General features: G+C 42.6%; 1 protein-coding gene across 1 annotated transcript in view; it reads left to right on the top strand.

Moving 5' to 3' along the window:
* Positions 1-1,263: 1,263 nt before the first annotated feature.
* LOC107115078 (melanotransferrin-like) overlaps positions 1,264-19,937 on the top strand; it is a 27,994-nt gene continuing 9,320 nt past the window's right edge. The window contains exons 1-12 of the mRNA XM_015416678.1: positions 1,264-1,484; positions 2,200-2,363; positions 5,397-5,496; positions 7,550-7,726; positions 8,785-8,947; positions 9,042-9,106; positions 10,050-10,204; positions 14,937-15,123; positions 15,240-15,388; positions 17,481-17,571; positions 18,375-18,475; positions 19,562-19,583. Of these exons, the coding sequence (XP_015272164.1) occupies positions 1,427-1,484; positions 2,200-2,363; positions 5,397-5,496; positions 7,550-7,726; positions 8,785-8,947; positions 9,042-9,106; positions 10,050-10,204; positions 14,937-15,123; positions 15,240-15,388; positions 17,481-17,571; positions 18,375-18,475; positions 19,562-19,583 (1,432 nt within the window). The 5' untranslated portion in view covers positions 1,264-1,426. The remainder of the gene's footprint in view (positions 1,485-2,199; positions 2,364-5,396; positions 5,497-7,549; positions 7,727-8,784; positions 8,948-9,041; positions 9,107-10,049; positions 10,205-14,936; positions 15,124-15,239; positions 15,389-17,480; positions 17,572-18,374; positions 18,476-19,561; positions 19,584-19,937) is intronic.

The raw sequence follows: 19,937 nt of genomic DNA, 5'->3' as shown, positions 1-19,937 counted from the left end.
TCTGGAATTCAATAGGCAGCCAGTGCAGTTCACACAGCACCGGGTGGATAAAGCCCACACAGGCGTCGCCATCAACACCCATGCTGCCGCATTCTGCACTAGCTGCAACTTCCCGAGCAGAGTCAAGGGCAGCCCCACGTAGAGAGTGTTACAGTAATCCAGTCAGGAAGTGACCATTGCATGGGTCACTGTAGCTAGGTCTCGGGGAGTGAGATATGGGGCTAACTGCCTGATCTGTCTCAGATAGAAAAAGGTAGACCTGGGTCTCCATGGAGAGGGAGGCATCAAGGAACACCCCCAAACTCTTCACCTAATAATATCAGCAGCGCCGACCCACCGCGATCCAGATGCCTATGAAGGTCATCTGTGAGGGTGACCAATGCTGTCTCTGTCCCATGGCCAGAGCAGAAACCAGACGGGAATGGATCCATCACAGTTGTTTCATCCAGGAAACTCTGGAGCTGCTCAGCAACCACTCTTTCAATTACCTTACCTAGAAACAAAAGATTCGAGACTGGGTGGTAATTGGCTGCATTGGTAGGATTCAGAGTTCGCTTTTTCAAGAGCAGAACAACCACAACCTCTTTCAATTCCTCTGGGTAGATCCCTGAATCCAGAGACAGTAACAATTGTCTACAATGGGGCCCCATATATCTTCACTGCCGGCCTTCACCAGCCACGAAGGACATGGGTATAGGAGGCATGTGGTTGGCCTAATAGCACCCGGAATCCTGTCGACAATGTCATAGTAGGATCAACCCTAAGGAGGACTCACACTTGCTTGGGAGAGGTGTTCTGTCTCAGATATCAGTCAGTTGTTAACGAAGAGGCCACAGCTATCAGTTATATGGTTTATTTTTAAACGAGATGGGATATATACTTTCCACCTCAAGCAGTCAGATGCCTTGTGTCAACTCTATTCCATCTTTTTTTAGGTTAACATGAAATTCAGATAATAATAGGAGTCTATGCAAATTGCTCTGCAAGTAAGGAAGGTATAGAATCCAATCTAGTGAGGTTTCACAGAGAACACAGATGTTTTGAAGCTCCACAAACATCTGTCCTAAACAGATAACCCATGTGGAAAAGGAATTTAAAAAGGGTTGACTCCTGTTCAGTTATGTCCCTGTTGTAAACAGACTGTCCAAGTATTCCGCCAAGGCCTGTATGTGACACAACATTCATAATGTTTTCCATCTGTGACCAGGAATGGGGCCCCTTACCCCGCCCATCTTTTTCTTTCAGTTATTTCTTGCAGCTAAACTCTCACCATGCTTTTTCTGTCTGTTCTTCATGTATTAGGGGGCAGTGCCTAGGCTCTTGTTTTCTTCCCATAGGTTCACTCATTGTTCTGGAATCCTGATATGAGGCAAGGGGACGGTTTCGACATAGAGAAGAGGCAGCTTTACGTTGCACATCAGCAAACATGACAGCAATGACGGCCACCATCCTTATTCTGACCACTGTTTCTCTTCTATCTACAGGTAAGGAGGGTACTGAGGGAGAGAAAAGCTGGCCCATAATGCTGAATAGATTATGCAACCTATTAATTGTGCTATTTATTAAGAAGAGAACATAAGCAAGCATATCCACTCTCCCCTCAGCAATGCTCCACCACTCCATGAACCTTCTGACTGCTTTCTAATGTTTAAAACAATGCTACATTAACTAGTTCGAGGTTATCCCTTCCTCAGCATTGAAACTCTCATTTTACTTTGTTGTGCTTTGCCACATCCCTGCCCCAGAAAGTTTATAAACTACATTTCCAAGTATTCAGGAGAAAAATAGAGGGAGACAATGCCAAATTAGCAAGAGACAGAGGGAAGGAATGAAAGAATCAAGAGTCCCAGTGGCGGGATAGGAGCAAAGGTTGTTACATGTACTTGGACCAGTACTTCAGCTGAGAGCAAAGACAAGAAGGCTTGTGTTAAAGGCTTTACAGAAAAGGTGAATTTTGATCTGAAGACAAACACAGATGGCACCAGAGGAGTGTCCAGTGAGGGATACTGATTTCTCAAGGAGTTATGATTCAGACACAGTCAATGTTTAATGAGAATTTGCAGTAGCTTGCTACATGTGTTCGGGAGACACATTTGCTGATCATCTGGAAAGTCCTGTTTTTTCCCTTCTCTGCTCATCTACCAGCTACTTGAAGTTTCTTCACCAGCTTACACTAAGTGCTGTCCTCTGTTCTTGCAGGGAAGAAATTCCGATGGTGCACCCTTTCTGACCTGGAGCAGAGGAAGTGTGCAGAGCTTTCCAAAGTGCTTCTGAATGTGTTGCCTCCTGCCACAATCAGTTCCTTTGGCAGAGTTTCCTGCATCAGAGCTCATAACACCCACGACTGCATTGAAAAGATAAGGGTAATTTCTTGGAAAATGTTAAAGAGTTTATCCCCTTCACAAAGCCTAACCTTTCGTAGAGCATACATTTCAGCAGGGAAATTATTCTTTGGGGGAATTCAAGTATTATGATTGCTAAAGTGATCTGCTTGTGTTAAAGGCTTTAAAGAAAAGGTGAATTTTGATTTGAAGAGTACGCTTGTGGTTAGCTAGCTAGGAGAAAACTGTTAGGCTTAGACATACAGGAAAAGAAGAAGAGACATGGGTGTAACAGCATATATGGGGATGGAGAGAGAAGACAAGATAGAGGGAAAGGTTCAGCAGCTTACTTATGCAACTTGTAACTTGTGCAGCTGTAGTAGAACATGCTGCAATGCAACAAATTTTAACCCATGTATTTGCTACACGCTACTGAACATGCCTATAAAGAAGGACAGTACAAAGGGGAAGTTGACCAGTCCAGTTGCTTGATTACAGGGGACTGTTCCTTTTATTGCAATAAAATTCTACACGGCATTGCCTTGGACCGAGACTTGCCTCCCACCTCATTTTTGGGTTTAGGGCAAGGTGTCTTTGTGGGTCTTTTACCCATCAACACCTTTGTAGATGGATTACTGCTACAGTAGGCCTACCAGGCCAATCGTTCAAACTCTGTCCTCCTTGCACATTCTACTACGTATTTTCCCCACACCAAGATGAGGTCCTCCTTTCAGAAGCTGTGTGAGGTAGCTACATCAGGCAGCAGTTTTTGGTCCTCATTAACGTGGCAAAGAGGGGATGAATCCTAGCCACAGGGCACAAGCCACCGGAAAGTGTTCTTGCACAGCTTCCATTGAATTAAACCAGGAGCTGTACAATAATGTTGTATTTTTCTTTTTTGTTTGCAAAGAAAGAATTGCCTGCTTCCTTAAAACAAGCTTAAAGTAGCCGTGCCCTCAGGTTAAAATATTAGTTTGAAAAGAAAAATGTACTTGAAGGCAAGAGCAGGGTACTGTGTATTTGTCCAGCTGTTTTTAAAACAGAAGTTGCCATGTAGAACACTAAGGCTGTAATCCTAAAAAGCACTTTCCTGTGAATAAGCCCCATTGAATAAAATGGGACTTATTTTTTTTGTTTACATTATTTATAATCTGCCTTTCTCACTGGGGTTCAAGGTGGATTACACAAAGTGACTCAATACAATCAACAGGATGGGACAGTCAGTAAACAATTAAATAGGATTTGGGTTGTAGAACCAAACAGAAATCCAAAAAACACAACTGAAGTAAAGCATAAGTGTTAACATGGCACATTAAATTATGAAAAATTACATAGTAGGATCCAATTTACAGCAAACTATACACAGTAGTATAGACCACAGCCCCTAATAATTCAAATAACTTTGTGAATCATTTTGTACAGTGCTACCCTGTTGCCTGTGTAGAAAAAGCACTCTTGAATAATTCCGTTTTGCAGCATGTGGAAAGCCAGGAGAACGGTACCCTTCCTGACCTTCTCAGGCAAACCCATGCAGGATTGTTCTCTAAAAGTGTATCATTAGGCTTTTCTCCCAGGATCCTCTTTAATAACTAAAATTAAAAAGGTGTGACTAAATATTCATAATTACATTGAGATCGCAGTAAGTCCCTTTACATATTACATGTTTCACAGTTAATATTCAGAGGGCCCATAAACTGCCCAATTAAAAGGTGGCGACTCAGTGATCCTTTTCAAATGGCCTTGTATTCTGTTTTAGTAACTGGTTGCAAATGTTTTTTTCCCACCCTGTCATTTCAGACAGACCTGTTTTAGTAACTGGCTGCTAGCAGAATTTATTTACCTGTTCATACAAACCCGCTTGCATTGGGTTAGCAAATTGTGGTTGAGCCACTTTAGAGGAAAACTGCTTTTTCCCATTTTCAACCCCTCATTGTGCTTCTGAATCACTGTGGTGTGCTGTTTAAAATGTCCACAGCACTTCCTACAATGCCGCTTTTTCCCCATCCTTCTTTGCCACGCGATCTTCCTCTGACTTTTAAAAAATGTTCTAAGGTGAGCATTATAGTGCTAAACCTCTATAGCACTTCAGTGTTATAGCGGCACCATTGAGATGCACTGATTCCATTGACACATCTCAATGGGGCTGCTATAGCACAGAAGTGCTATAGAGATTTAGCGCTATATTGCTCATCTTAGAACTTTTTTAAAAAGTCCAAGAAAGATCGCACAGGGAAGAAGTAGTACTGTTTGAAATGACCATGGCAGTTCAGAGACAGCTCATTAATGGAAGGACATTTGCTATATGAAATCCCTGCCCCTGTATCGCTTTACTCGAAATTGGGCCAACAACTAATAACATCCAATTTAGAACTGTAATGTGAAAAGGGCCAATGTCTCCTCCTGTGGAGTACTTGGAAGCCTTGTAGCTTTGAAAAGTAGCACAGGCCTGTGCTGCTGTTGAATGTCTTGGTTTTATGTTTGTATGTGATCTATTTCATATGTTTTATTTTTATGTGTTTTATTAATATTGTAAGCTTCCTTGGTCCATAAGGAAGAAACGCAGCTAATAAATATTTTTAATTAATTAAATAAAATAAATAGATTTCTTATGCTTTATTGCATAGGAAGAAGGCTGCTTTTTTCAAGCTATTTACAATGTTGATTTTAGTTATGATGGACAAACTAAAGCAGAAATAGCAGCAGCAGCCAACACATTGGAATTAATGCCAGGGTATGGATGAATGCAAACAGTAAACATTCAAACATTATTTGAATAACTGTGTGTACAAAATAACTGTTACAGGAGGATGTGGTTCTGTTTTGGGGAAGACAAACATTACTGCAAACAGTTTCACACTTCATACACAACAGATTATAGCCCATAAAGTGCTAATACATGTTAGTCAGGCCTCCCTCCTAACCTCATTAAAATCTGCTGTGATCAGAAGTAGAATGTTAGCCAGGAATTTCAGACATTGATCAGGAGAGCCTGTCAAGCTAGAACAACTTGACTTGAAGATATGCTAGTACTGTTTTAAATAGCTTTCTTCTTTCCCCCATTTTTTTAAAAATAAGGTGAATAAAGCAGATGCTGCCTCTTTGGATGCTGGAGATGTTTATTCTGCTGTAAAGCTTTATGGCCTGACTGTGGTGGCAAAGGAAGTCTATGTGGAAGGTCAGTTATCATTATCACATGGGTGCTGTCAGCATAATACATCTTTTCAGGACAATGGATACATAAAGAATCCACTGACATAATGTAGTTTGGTGTCCAACTATTTGTCCCAGAGGCAGTATAAGCTTTATCCTGTCTTACCAGATACAGCAGATCCTTAGAGGGAGTAGCTCTTTCAGTTTTGAGCTTCCATTTGAGAGCTCTGATCCAAGTTTGGGGATTTCAGGCTGAATTTGGCCCGCAATGTGACTCACGACATACATTTGGAGACTCCAGAAATCGATCGTGAAATTTTCAGCAGTGGGTTATCCAAATCTTCATTAACTGTTTCAATCCAAACTGGAGCTGCATATAATAGTTGAGCAGTAATGTTAGCCTTAAAAGCTGTGAGGGCAGCACTCTTAATGCTATGAAGTTCTGAAGTACAATAACACCAGCATACATTGAGGGAAGATTGTTATGTAATATGCCTTTGCTTCTATCACCATGAACCTCTTATGGATAAAAGGAAATACTTCTTCACCCAAAGAGTGATTGACACATGGAATTCAGTGCCACAGGAGGTGGTGGCAGCTACAAGCATGGACGGAATTGGATAAGAGGGAATACAAGAGGGAACTGGATAAACATATGGAGCAGAGGTCTATCAGTGGCTATTAGCCACAAGGTATAGATAGGAACTCTTGGTTTGGGCAAGTGATGCTCTGTATTCTTGGTGCCGGGGGGGGGGGACAGTGAGAGGGCTTCTAGTGTCCTGGCCCCACTGGTGGACCTCCTGATGGCACCTGGTATTTTGGGCCACTGTGTGATAGTATGTTGGACTGGATGGGCCATTGGCCTGATCCAACATTGGTTCTTATGTTCTTATGTTAACCTCCTCACTCTGAAATGTTATCCTTAAGATGAAAGTTTGTAGAGGAACAGTTAGCATTAAAGAAGACGTTTACAGCAGATCTTATTCCCAGGAAAAGCCAATGACAGAGTGAAATACTAGGCTTCCTATATGGCTGAGCCTCGAGTCACTGTAGTTCCCCAGGCAAATTATTTAATCTCAGTGTTGCTATTATGATTCCTGCTACAGAGGAATCAAATGAATATCTGTTGAATAAAGAAGTATTTTGCTTTCTTTATACCTTTGGTATAAAAATATTAAGAAAGTTTTGAATCATAATAATATGTTCATCAGTGTAGCACTCTCCCCTCAGTTCTCTTTTTGCCGCCACAAAGTGAGGATGTGTATCAGCGAGCTGAACTGGGGCCTGAGGAGATTTTTCTGTCACTTGCCTCAGGTCTGTCTTCTCTATGGCTCTCTTCAAGAAATGTAAGGACTGTGGTGCTAAAATCCCACTGACCTACGAGCTTTGAGGCGCGCCACTCTGCCTCCCAGGGCCCTTGGGGTTAAGGCCTTACAAGCCTTACACAATGCCGTGTTATGGCTTTCTCCCAAACAAAGAATACAGGAAGAATGGTCATCCGATTGTGCCACTGATTTCAGTAAGGAGGCATCTGTGGGAAAAGTGGTGTTGCAGTCAATCTTCCATTGAGACATCCCACGCCCTCCTCCTCAGTAAGTACGCTTGCTAATCTCCAATGTGGGACTGCACAGAAGCCACGCTGATGAAAACGGAGGTTGCACTTACCTGTAACCGTTCTTCATTGAGTGGTCTTCTGTGCAGGCACACATCCCTCCCTCCTTCCCCGCTGTGGGTGTCTCTACGCCCTTGTGGTGGCTGGAGGAGGACTGAGGGGAGAGTGCTAGCTCCTCCCATACCACGTGACTTTTGGGCGGGAAGTGCCACTGTTGCTATGGGAAGACTAGCACTCTTGGGGAATTAAGAGACGTTTTAGAGCTCGCTAGCTCCTCCTGGTGGTTGGCCTGCATAAGCACAGTCCCATGTGTGCCTGCACAGAAGACCACTCGATGAACAATGGTTACAGGTAAGTGCAACCTCCGTTTTTTTCTTTGCCTTCTCAACCTGTTCTATTCACACAGAGAAGCTCTTACCAGTATTTATTATGGCAGTTCCTGCATCTCCACTTGTCACATCTCTAGGTACCTGCATGTTTGCTGTAGCTGTTGCCAGACGAGGAGAACTGAATATCCAAAAGCTAAAAGGTACCCGTAGTTGCCACAATGGAGCCAGGTGGACTTCAGGTTGGAATATCCCTTTTGGCTTTCTTCTAGCTAAAAAGTACCTGATGTGGGATGAAAATCAGCCCCTAACCCATGGTAAGTGAGCAGTGAGAGATCCGATATCCCCAGGATCATGGTTTTGCCTATTGAAACTCAAGGAAAAGAGAAACATGCATAGCATCCAGGTACCACATTAAAAGCTCCTTGTCCTAATGGGTACAATCCAGCCCCAGTGAAGCATTTTTAAATTCTACAGGCTTGAGCAAGGAAGATTGAAGTAAATACCATTAGAAACAACAAGACACAAAAGTCCTTAACTTTTATGAGATCATGCCCATTATCTTTTATTATATTTGGCAGAAACAAGGCGGTCTCTCTCATAAACATACATATTTTACTGTAAGAATCTGTTATTGATATGACAGTCCTACAAATTTATAACTCCACACATGAGGCAGGCATTTTTAAAGAGTTCAGATAAGTGTGTTGCTAAGTAGTTCAAGAATTTCAGAAATAAACAGGAGTTGTAGCACCTTGGCGGTTTTACGGTCTATGAAACTACACTGAGACTCCGCACCCATTCCAGGTGTTAACTAGTTTAGCATAACTAGTCAACAGTCTCTACATTTTTCTTGATTCCCATCTGAATTTTGTATAATTACATTTCATTCTGTATTTCTGGCATTTCATGGTCTGTTTACCCTGTTTGTTTTTTTCATGCCACATAAAATGACAGTGGGAAGGAGCCCAATCTCATTAGCTCTCAGAAGTTAAGCAGGGTTGGTACTTGGAAAGGAGAACACCAAGGAAGACTCTGCAGAGGCAGGCAATGACAAACCAACTTTGCTTCTCACTTGCCTTGAAGGTCCCTTGCTGGGGTTGCCATATGCCTGTTGCAACTTGATAGCACTTTACACACAGAAAGAAAATGACAACATAGTGCTCATGGGTAAAAGTGCCCATACTAAGAGTTAATCATTAATATAAGTGTATCTGTTTGCATGTCTGGCTTAAGACCTCGGGTCAATGAAGCTAATAAATGAAAAATGGAAATGGAATTAATATGTGTATATCACTCGTGGTGTTTATTAGCATTTTATCTTGCTTTATTACACTGTGTCCTTTTGTATTTGTTTATCCTCTTATTTCTTCAGCGATCAGTGGTTATTTCAATGCCAGCTGCATCCCCGGCATCGGAATTACCACCCCTCAGCTATGCATTCTTTGCCAAGGTCAGAAGTCTTACATCCGGGAGAAGAACCACTTTTGTGAGTCCAGTGGTGATGAGCCCTTCTATGCTTCAGAGGGAGCCTTCAGGTGGCCTTGAACTTGCTCTTGCACTGCAATTTGATGATAATAGAGGGGAAGAAGAGATGCTCTTTATGCTAATACTTTTTAAATCTGTGTGCAGATGTTTGAAGAGTGGGATAGCAGATGTTGCTTTCCTGGATCACCTAACAATGAGGAATGCGACAGGTAAACTGAAAAGCCCACTGTCAGTGACTTTTTCATAGTGAACAAATATGGGTAGTCCATTCCTGATAAGATAGTGAAGCAGTCCCCTAAGTATTAGATCAGCAAATTTGGTCCAATGCTCCCTCTAAGCTGTGGCATCTTGTGAGCAAAAATTCTACCTTGTTAGCTACCGGCATTAAAGTTGTGAGCGAGCGATTTGGCTACTGCATAAATTAGTTTGCTCTGGAGCCATCCTTCCTGAGCTAAGACAAAAATGTGTGAGCTGGAGGCTAAAAAAATGTGAGCTAGCTCATATTAACTCAGCTTAGAGAGAACACTGGTTTTGGCTGTCCTACCCACAAAGATACCTGAAAACAATTGAGCTGTGACCTGCAAGTCAAGGTGGGTAAAGAAGCCTTTGCTTAGCAATATCCTCACTTCTTTCTTGAGGAGCTGAAAAAGGTAGAGTGGTGCCCCTTCCCAATGCCCAGAACAAACAGGCAAGTTGCCTATCTTAGCAGACTGCTGAACATCATTCCTCAGTGGTCTTCTGTTGGTGGCAATATGAGCAACAGCAATGGAAAAACCTTATTTATTTATTTATTATTCATATTTATATCCCACCCATCCCGCAAATGAACTCAGGGCAGGTAACATAATTAAATAAATACAATTTAAAACACAATGTAAGCAATTACAATTTAAAATAGTATATAAACATTAAAACGATAGGTACAGTTTAAAACAAAACATCAGCTGGTTATAAAAATTCTGGCCTGATGGTGCAGTACTATTAAGGCCAGTTGTCAATGGTCAATAGGTGAACGGGTGACAGCAACCTTAGGGAGGCCATATGTGGGTGCCCATTGCCTCAACCAGTCTTTTCTGTTGTGGCCTATTTGCTAAGCCAGTGACTCTCACTCCAGTTTCTCTGAGTGCCAGTATTTTCTTTCTATTTTCTAAGAGTCAGAACAAGAATATGAACTTCTGTGTCCTGATGGGTCCACAGCATCTTTGAATGCCTATGCCACCTGCAACTTGGGCCATGGGCCAGGACATGCCATTGTTACTCGCTATAATTTCCAGAAGATCACCAAGAAATTTCTTACTTTGATCCAGGTACTTTTTGAGCAGTACATTGAGTGTCTGCAAACACTGACACACAGGAATGAGCAGAATTCTTGGGTTCGTACCTAAGTCTGAATTCCCATAATGCACAGATAAGGCCTCAGTCACACGGGCAGGAAAATGCGGGGGAGGGGGAGGTGTGGCTGTTTGCCCCGGAGCAAACTAACGCGCAACTGCACGATCAGGCGTTGGGTTGAGGTCCCGTCGAGCTCCCGTGGTTAGGGGGGAGGTGCCGATCACACGACGCGGCAAAAAAGCGGAGCAGTGCGGCAAACGGGGTTGTGGGGTTTTTTAAAAACTGAAATGTGCGCATGCTCCGTTGGGTGCTTGTGCGCATCCGTGGAGACTTGGGAAAAAACCCACCTTTTTACGGAAAGAGTTCTAATCTCTGAGTCCAGTGGCGCCTTTAAGACCAACAAAGTTTTATTCACAGTATAAGCTTTCATGTGCAAGCATACTTCCTCGGTGTGCTTGCACACGAAAGCTTATACCATGAATAAAACTTTGTGGTCTTAAAGGTGCCACTGGACTCAAACTTTGTTCTACTGCATCAGACCAACATGACTACTCCACCTGAATCTATTCTAATTTCTTTACTGATCTAGTAGTTATATGTGTGTGTAAAGTGTAATATTTTTTTCACTGAGATAGCAAAGTGGGCTAGTCTAGGAATAGTTTAGTCTTTGTTCAGATGTAGGCCTAAATGTATCTGCTATAAGAAAATTGGCATCCAATGCGAATGATTGTCCTGTTCCTTAGATTCTTTGGCTTTGCAAGATTAGCTGAGCATTTTCCCTGTGTTATTAGTATTTGCATGTTTTATAGAGGTTTACTAGGTTTTAGAAAAAAGGAACAGCAAAACTTGTTCTCTGAAGGTACAGTGAATTAGCACACCTTCTAGGATTCCATAATCCATCCGTGTTCTCCTTCCTTTGTCACTTCCATTGCATACATTTCATTGTTGCTGCAGTCAAACCTACTTCCAGTCAACTTCTTTGCCTCTTAAGGAAATGCTGTCTCTACTTCTTTGTGTAACTAATATGCTCTTGCCATGAGCTAAATGTTTACGAAAGAGGTGCTGAAGTAACAGGTGTTAATAAGAAAAAATGTAGTTCTCAGTATTGCAAGAAAGTGAGTCATGGCACATAATTTTTAAAAGACGTCTTCAAGCTAATTAAGGATTGTTAGGAGTAAGACTTTAAAAACAGGGACCTGTATGATGCTGCACAATATAAAAAAAGAGGAGGCAGAGAAAGCCAAGTGACTTGCATCACTTCCACACACAGCCCATGACCTCCCACTTCTCCACTGGTGGAGGATACTATGTGGGTTGCTACTCCCTTCTGCTTCAGCTGTCACGGCTTGTTATTCCAACTGCACTGCTGTATATACACTGCTGTAGGTATAAGCCTCTCCAGGTTGTCATCCTGCCTGCTCTGTCACTGTGGAGCACTCAGCATCAGAACTCCCACTCTTTTTCTCTGAGTTGGGCCTTGTCTAGTATGGATACGATGTGGAGGATTTGGGTAAGGAGAGAATTATAACATTGCAACCATCTCCAAAATGCTCTAGGATATGTCACCTGGCAAACCAAGTCACTGTTAATATGACTTATAAATTATTTTATTTACTTCATTTTTAGTCTGCCTTTCTCACTAAGACTCAAGGCAAATTACATAACTAAAAGAACAATGGAAAAATTAAAGTACAGTCATTACAAGTGTATTATAAAATAGTACATAGAATAAATATAATAAAGCTGAATCACAAAATTAGAAAACAATGTAAAATTAAACCTACAGAAAGCAACACAGTGGTAATATGGCAATCTAATATTTAAAATAGATACTAAAATAGATGTTTCTCTGCAATCATATGTCCTTAGGCATAGGACAGACAAACACTGAGGCTATGGTATAACCACCACCCAAAATGTAAAAATCTTTAAGGAATTAATTACTAAAAATATGTGGATAATATGGTTATCCAGTGCCGCACTTGCTTGTTAATTATAGTAATTATAAGGAAATTGGTGATAACATCTGTACTAGTTCACTCTCCTAATTCAATTCAGATAGGCAGTTTCCCTCAGTCTAGCAGAACTCAACTGTGAATCTACCTCTGACACCTTCATTACAGATTGGGGGTTCTCTTCACCCCAAGTACTATTTTTTGACTTAAAGTATTTGGTAAAGATTTATTTTGAGGGGAAAAGGCACTCTCTGTGGTGAGCTGCCATTCTGATTACTCATGGTAATTCCCTAAAAGCCAAGGGTAAACTTGGCACACAAAAAAGGATATGCCTTCCACTTGTCATCAGGTATGGCAGGTTTCCTCAGAAGAGGAAATTATTTTAATGCCACACGTAACCGAAACCTAAGAGGTCCCACTAGCATTGGTATTATCTTTGAAGAGGCTGAGCTGGAAAGGGAGGAGAGTTAAATGGCAGGTGAGGAGCCAGATGTGGAGACATTTCTCCCAGACCAAGGGGGCTTCCTCTTCTAATCCTGGAATGCCGAGTCATTTCAGCCAGCTTCTCCTTTCAAGGCTAGAAAGTGTCACCCCCTCCCCCGCCTCTGACACATGCAGGCACATTTTGAGAAAGCATTCCAACTTTACATGAGGCAACTGCTATTCTGACAGGGGCATGATGCATCTCTCCCATTGAGGACAGATGTCCCCTGTGTCAGAGGTCATTTCGGGGGGGAACGCGGGGGATCGCAGTTCCCCCGGGTGAGGTGCAGGGGGGCGGGGCACACAACAAAGCCCCGCCCCTTCTTCTGGCAGCCCCCTGCTTCCAGCCTCATTCTGTTGCAGAAGGAGGAAGAAGCAGGAGGGTAAGGTGGCGTCCTCCCCCTCTGCCTGGCCGAGGCCACTCCACGTGGCCTCCGCAAGGACTCCCAGTCCCATCCAGGAGCTTCCCCGAGGTAGCTGTGTTAGTCTGTTGCTGCAAAATAGTCCAAGAGTTCAAATAGCACCTTTAACCTTTAAGACTAAGACTAACTGAGTGGTGGGTGTGGCCTTAAGACACACTTCTGATGATGTCAGGGGGTGTGGCATATGCTAATGAGTTATGCTAATGAGTCCCCCTTGCTCTTTTTCTACGAAACGACCCCTGCCCTGTGTTATCAGGGAGGCTTATTGTTTCCCTATTTTGGGGATGAATTCTTACACCTGAATTTTTTTGGTGCGATACTGTGGAGTCTCGATGCCTTCCTCATCTAGGCACTTTTAACAACAACAACAACAACAACAAAACACTCCAGAAATGTATGCAGACTCCATACTTACCCCTAGAGGTTGATTCTGTAGCAGCATCACATTCCAACAGTGGTTCCTTAACATTTATGATTTTTCTAGCCAACTTTGTTACAACTTTGGAAGTAAAAGACTTCCAGTGATCATCTCAAATACTCAAACACAGTGTATTGTTTCTGAGGGTAGCTGTGGTGTTCTGCAATAGAACAGCTACATTTGAGTTCCGTACCACCTTAGAGACCAACAAGGATTTTGAGGTATACGTTTTCAAGAGTCAATATTCCTTTTGTCAGATATCTGATGAAGGGAGCATTGACTCTTAAAATCTTATACCTCAAAAACCTTGTTGGTCTCTAAGGTGCTAGTGGACTTGAAGCTAACAATGTATTGTTTCGCTGTTGTAGATTTTCCGGGTTGTATGGTCGTGGTCTTGGCATTGCCAAGAAAATCTACAACAGCTAATGAACTCTGGCCGTGAAAGCCTTCGACAACATAATCTCCCTGTATGAACCCTAAGGCTATTGTCCCTATTGAAAAAAGGTTCCTGGAGAGCAACAGCTTGGGCAGTAAGCTGAACTGCCTGAGCTAGGTTGCCTAGTTTTCAGCTACTAAATCATCTATCCCTTATGTACATGTAGGCCCATAGCTCACTGATAAACACCTGCTTTGCCTGCAAGTACAACGCCTGCTTAAAGGATCAGGTACCAAGTGATGTGAAAGATCTCTGCCTAAGGGCCCTGGGAAGCTGCTGCCAGCATAATACTAATTTAGATGCAATTTAGTAGGGCAGGTTCATGTGTATGTGAATGTATGGCTAAATTTCCCCATCTACTGGCAAGGCAAAATAGTTGTCCAAAAGGGCCAGGAGCAGAATCCAAGTCGAAGTTGCTGAAGCAGTAGTGGAAATGTCCATCAAGATAGCTTGAGGCAGGATGCAAAGAGCAGATCAGAAAAAGTTGTTGTACCAGGAGTTTGCAGGTGGCGACTGCATGTTTTTCTATCCAGCTTTGTAGTCTTCCAGTATAGTATTGAGGGAAGGGAGGGCTTATACTGCCACATTTGTGATCTGCCATCTGATATGCTGCTGTTTCTGTTCTTGGGGTTCTGTGGGTACTTGCAGAGGTCCTGACCTGTGGGTAGTGAGCCTTCTAGGCAGAGGGCAATGCCCACCCCCATCCCACAGATTACAAAGATAGGTCTCAGCAAGATTGCTGGCTCAGGGACTTCTACAGACAATGCTTGGCTCCACATGTATGGGGGAGGGGGACTGGCAGTGATATTCTAATTTTCTCCGAGGAAGTGACCAAGGATGTCTCTCCAGCTCTGGAAGCCACTGGGCACTAACAGTCTTTCCCTTCATGGCACTACAAATCTGAATACGCAGCAGCCAGCTCCTCTCATTTCAGTTCATGCCTCTGCTAAGCAGTGTTAAGTTGTAGCCAGTAAATCTGTTTATTGTCTTTAGAACCTATTTGGAAAGAAGGGAAAGGAAAAGGCCAGGTTTGAGCTGTTCACTTCTGCACCGTTCAGTGGAAAGAACCTGCTATTCCATGATGCAACTCAGTACTTGCAGGTAGTTGAAGAGGAGGCTGAACTCAGTCATGTCCTTGGCTTGGATTATGTTGCTCTCCTGCAGGCTTTGGGACATGAAGGTGAGTGTTCTCTCTTTCCCAAGGAGCTGTGGGAAAGGGAATGGAGAAGAACCTCAAAGAGCAGAGCTCAATAAATGGATGACACAATTTGTTCTTCCTTCTTTCCACTACTTCAGGGAGTTCCCTATCCAACAGTCTGGTGCGCTGGTGCTGTATTAGCAGTGCTGAGCTCCAGAAGTGTGAGGAGTGGGCTCTGAATGTCAAGTCGGACCCTCTGGTGTGTGTCCAAGCAGACTCTATGATCAACTGTATTGAACTGATCAAGGTGACCACGTATGATCTATAAAGTGGAATTGTGGGTCTGTATTACATTACCTGGCTAGCCCAGGCTAACCTGATCTTGTCAGATCTCAGAAGCTAACCAGGGTCAGTCCTGGCTAGTATTTGGATGGGAGACCTCCAAGGAATACCAGGGTTGTGACATGGAGGCAGAAAATGGCTAACCGCTTCTGAACATCTCTTGCCTTGTATACCCAATGGGGTCGCCATAAGTCAGCAGTGACTTGGGAGCAAGAAAAATTATATTATTACATTTTTTCAGATAACTGAAGGAGACAATAGAGCCAGCGATTGGGCACTGGTTAATCTTTCTGTGATCTCTGGTCAAACAGGTAGTGTATGTTTTTGTAGTGCTTCTAAAATCAGCCAGATCTGTTTGAACAGAGGCTGTAGTGAAACAGAAAAACTAATCTGTCTGTACACTGCAGGTGTTGTCTCTCATCATACAGGTATCTGAAAAGCTTTCACGGAGGAACAAGGTTTGATTATTAAGTACTTATGCAGGACATTTAACATACAAAAGAACTTCACACTTTTCATTTTATCCCTCTATCCAGGCACATTCTGAATTGTATGGATATTATTCCCATTTTGTAGATGAGTCAGTTGCCTAATGGTTGAGATAGAATTTAAACTCTGATCCCTGTCATCAAAGGTCAAGATGATGTCTATGGAGCCACTTGATTCTCAGCATTAATGCATCTATATCTAATGTTTTTGAGGGATTTTGCAGAGTAGTAGTGCAACTGAACAAGATAGTGGGGGATCTGTGATAATAACTCCTGAAATTATTTTTTTTCTTATCAGCAGCCAAGCTGTAGCCCCCTCTCCATTAGATTGGGTCATGGAATGGGCAGGGGAAGTTAACTCTTTCCTCCTACACTATACTATTTTCCTGATTTAAATGGCTCCGCCCCCAAATAGTTACTTGCCTCACAGGGGAAAATATACAGATAGTCATATTGTAGTTGTATGTATGTTTGTTTATATATATATATTTATTTGTTTATTTATATGCTGTGGTGGTGATTTTGTCACTTGACACAGTTACTAGACAAAAATAATATTTTTTTTCCAAAATCTCAATAAACAAATTTAGCCATATTACGTTGATTTCTAACAGCACTCAGCCTAAAAAATTGCACACAAAACAGCAGTTTGAAAAATATCAGCATAATCAGCCAGAGAAAAAGAATCAACCATAATTAAAGCCTCAAAGGAGACAATAAAATCAATAATTAAAATGCCTGACAGAATAAGGGTGTCTTGGCCTGGTACTGGGACTTAGCCAAACTTGGCACTACGCAAACGGTGTTCCACAAACAGTGTGGCACAAACAAAAAGGCATTTTCCTTGTGGCAAACTGCCTTATCAGCAAAGATGAAGGGATGTGAACCAGGACTTGAAACAATGTGCATAGCTCTTGGGCTGCTTCATAGAGCAACCAGAGGTCCTTAAGGCATCTTGGTCACAGGCTTTTTACAGTACCATCCTAAGTGGAGTTATACCTTTCTAATCTCATTAATTTCAATGGACTTAGAATGGTGTCCCTTGAATTGGGCCTGAAAACAGTAGGCATTGTTTATCTGATTTACTTAAAATTGCTTTCTGCCACAGCATCCAAGGTGGTTAGAATTCAGAACTGTTTATACTATAATGCACATGATGATGCAAAAGGAAAAGAGGATATGAAGGGAAGAAGCAAGCAAGCAAATTCATGTATAAACTGAGAGAATTTATGAAATGATTTTGTAATGACAAGATGGAGTAACTGCTTCGGAAGACAGGTCCCTGTGGAAAGGTTGGTTCCAGGCCAGCTGATGGAGGCAGTGCATTCTTGATTCTGGCAAAAACTCAAGTACTCCTAGGAAAACTTCACTTTCTTAAGGAGACAGTCTGCAACCCCCTAAGCAGGCCTTTGTTGTCTTGCAGAACAATGTGGCAGATACTGTTACTCTGGATGCCACACACGCCTATTTTGCCAAGAAATATGCACTAGTTCCTGTTGCTGCAGTGTTATGGTGCGCTTGCTACTCTGATTCATGCAACCTGCTAAACAGGCCTTTGTTGTGTTGCAGAACAATGTGGCAGATGCTGTTACACTGGATGCCACACACACCTATTTTGCCAAGAAGTGTGGGCTAGTTCCTGTTGTTGCAGAGTGCTATGGTGAGTTTGCTACTCTGATTCATGCAGTTTGTGGAAATGGGGAGCTTAGTGCCATTCTCAAAACTACCCTTGGTAAAACTGCTGCCAGCGTTCATACCACAGCTGGACTTCAGAGAAGACTGTCTTCTCTCATGCCTCAGTCTGTGTTCAGAAGACCATTGCCATCTAAAATTTCTGTGTAGCAGCCAGTGGACTAAGGTTTTGTAGGTCTCTACAAAAAGCCAAGAATACAGCTGTGAAAGGCATGCAAAATACTTAACCCTGTTCATGGCATTGGGGTGTGTGTGTGTTTGCCTTCCTGCTGAGTTCTCTAAAAGGCTTGAGACACGTAAGGACTAAATGGCATAAAGCTTATACCCTGAAAATCTTTTGGCATGAGCCAGCTGATGTATCACTAGGTTGTGCTACACTCAGTAGTACATTATGAACTGTATTTGAGGTGGTATTATAGTAGTTTTTTTCTGTGCTGTTACGTATGTAGATTGATAAATCATTAATGTAAGTCATCACTTTAAGTTGCTAGTCATTGAATGACAAAGCTTGAATAAGCAGCTCATAGTGCCTGTCACTGTAGCTGTCTTCTTGGACTTGTTGCTGCAAATACCTAGAGACCACAAGGACTTCGTAATTTGCCAGAGCGGTAGTAGCTGAAGTCTCCTTTCTGTGCTTGCCCACCTGGAATGTTCAACATGGGGAATTCCCAGCAGTACCATTAGATTCTGGCTTCTAAAGCAAGTGGATATGGAACTTCCCCATAAAAGCTGGTATTACCATGTTTATTTATTTATTATTTTATTTATTAGTTGCATTTGTATCCTGCCCTCCCCACGAAAAGATCATTCTTGTGGATGACCTGATGCAATTAGTCTACCTTGCCACACCATCTTTGTTCAGTGGATTAATGGTGAGGTATAGAGGGAATGCTTATTAAATTTGCAGATGATACTATGTTGGGGGGTGTAGCAAATATGGTAGAAGACAGTGTTAGGATACAGGATGGAAAACTGGGCTAAAACAAAAAAAATGAATTTCAGTGGGGATAAATGTAAAGTTATGCATTTAGGTAGAAAAAATCAAATGCATAATTATACGATGGGGAGACTTGTCTTGGCAGCAGTATATACAAAAAGGATCTAGGGGTCCTAGTAGGCCATACACAGAACATGAGTCAGCAGTGTGATGAGGTAGCTAAAAGGCAAAGGGCTGTATCAACAGAAGTATAGTGTCCAGATCATGCAAAGTGATGGTGTTGCTTTACTCTGCTCTGGTCAGACCTCATTTAGAGTATTGTGTTCAGTTTTGGGCACCATTAATTTAAGAAGGATATAGACAAGCTGGAACATGTCCAGAGGATGGCAACGAAGATGGTGAAGGGGTCTAGAGACCAAGTCCTATGAGGAAAGGTTGAAGGAACTGGTGATATAACCATCTTCAAGTACCTGAAGGGCTGTCATATAGAGGATGGTACAGAGTTGTTTTCTGTTACCCCAGAAGATCAGACCAGAACCAATGAGTTTAAATTAAATCAGAGGAGAATCAGAGGAGAATATGAAGAATTTCCTGAGAGTTCGCGTGGTTCCTCAGTGGAACAGGCTTCCTTGGGAGGCAGTGGGCTCTCCTTCTTTGGAGGTTTTCAAACAGAGGCTAGATGGCCATCTTTCAGCAGTGCTGATTCTGTGAACTTAGGCAGATCATGAGAGGGAGGGCAGGAAGGGCTGCACCAGTGCTTAGTTCTCGTGGCCCTTTCTGACACACCCAGGGAACTGCTGATCACCACTTTGAGATGAGGAAGCAATTTTTTTCCAGGCCAGTTTGCCCAGGGATCCTGAAGGGGTTTTATTGCCATCTTTTGGGCATGGAGCAGGGGTCACTGGGGGTGTGGAGGGGAAGGTATTTGTGAATTTCCTGCATTGTGTAGGGGGTTGGAGTAGATGACCCTGGAGGTCCCTTCCAACTCTATAATTCCTGCTTTCACTTTTTTTGGATCTAGCTACAAGATAAATTTTCCCCAAGTATGTTCATAGTTTGGTCGGTAGGCATGTTCTGTGTTTCCAAGATGCACGTGGGCACAGTTCAGATTAGAACTGCCAATTGCAGGGACAGGGAATCTAAGTCTTTCCTTATGTGCCATTTTCCCAACTAGAGTAGAACTAAGGAACACCTGTTTTCCCTGTTGAGGAAACTTAATGTGTGCTGATGGGCTACATGTTTAGGTTAAGAAAATGGCTTCTGCTAAGCCCCCTTTCTCCACATTGTGTTGACACAATCTGAATCAGGCCCATGCATGGATGGGAAGCACATAATTCCCAGACCACTCTGTTGACCTGGCCCCACGGGTCATCTCTGGGGAAAATGTATTGTGTTCT

Source organism: Gekko japonicus, unplaced genomic scaffold (assembly GCF_001447785.1).
Source record: "Gekko japonicus isolate JY-2015 unplaced genomic scaffold, Gekko_japonicus_V1.1 scaffold16, whole genome shotgun sequence".
NCBI lineage: Eukaryota > Metazoa > Chordata > Lepidosauria > Squamata > Gekkonidae > Gekko > Gekko japonicus.
Note: the sequence above shows the minus strand (reverse complement) of the source record. Positions and strands in the feature narration are given on the sequence as shown.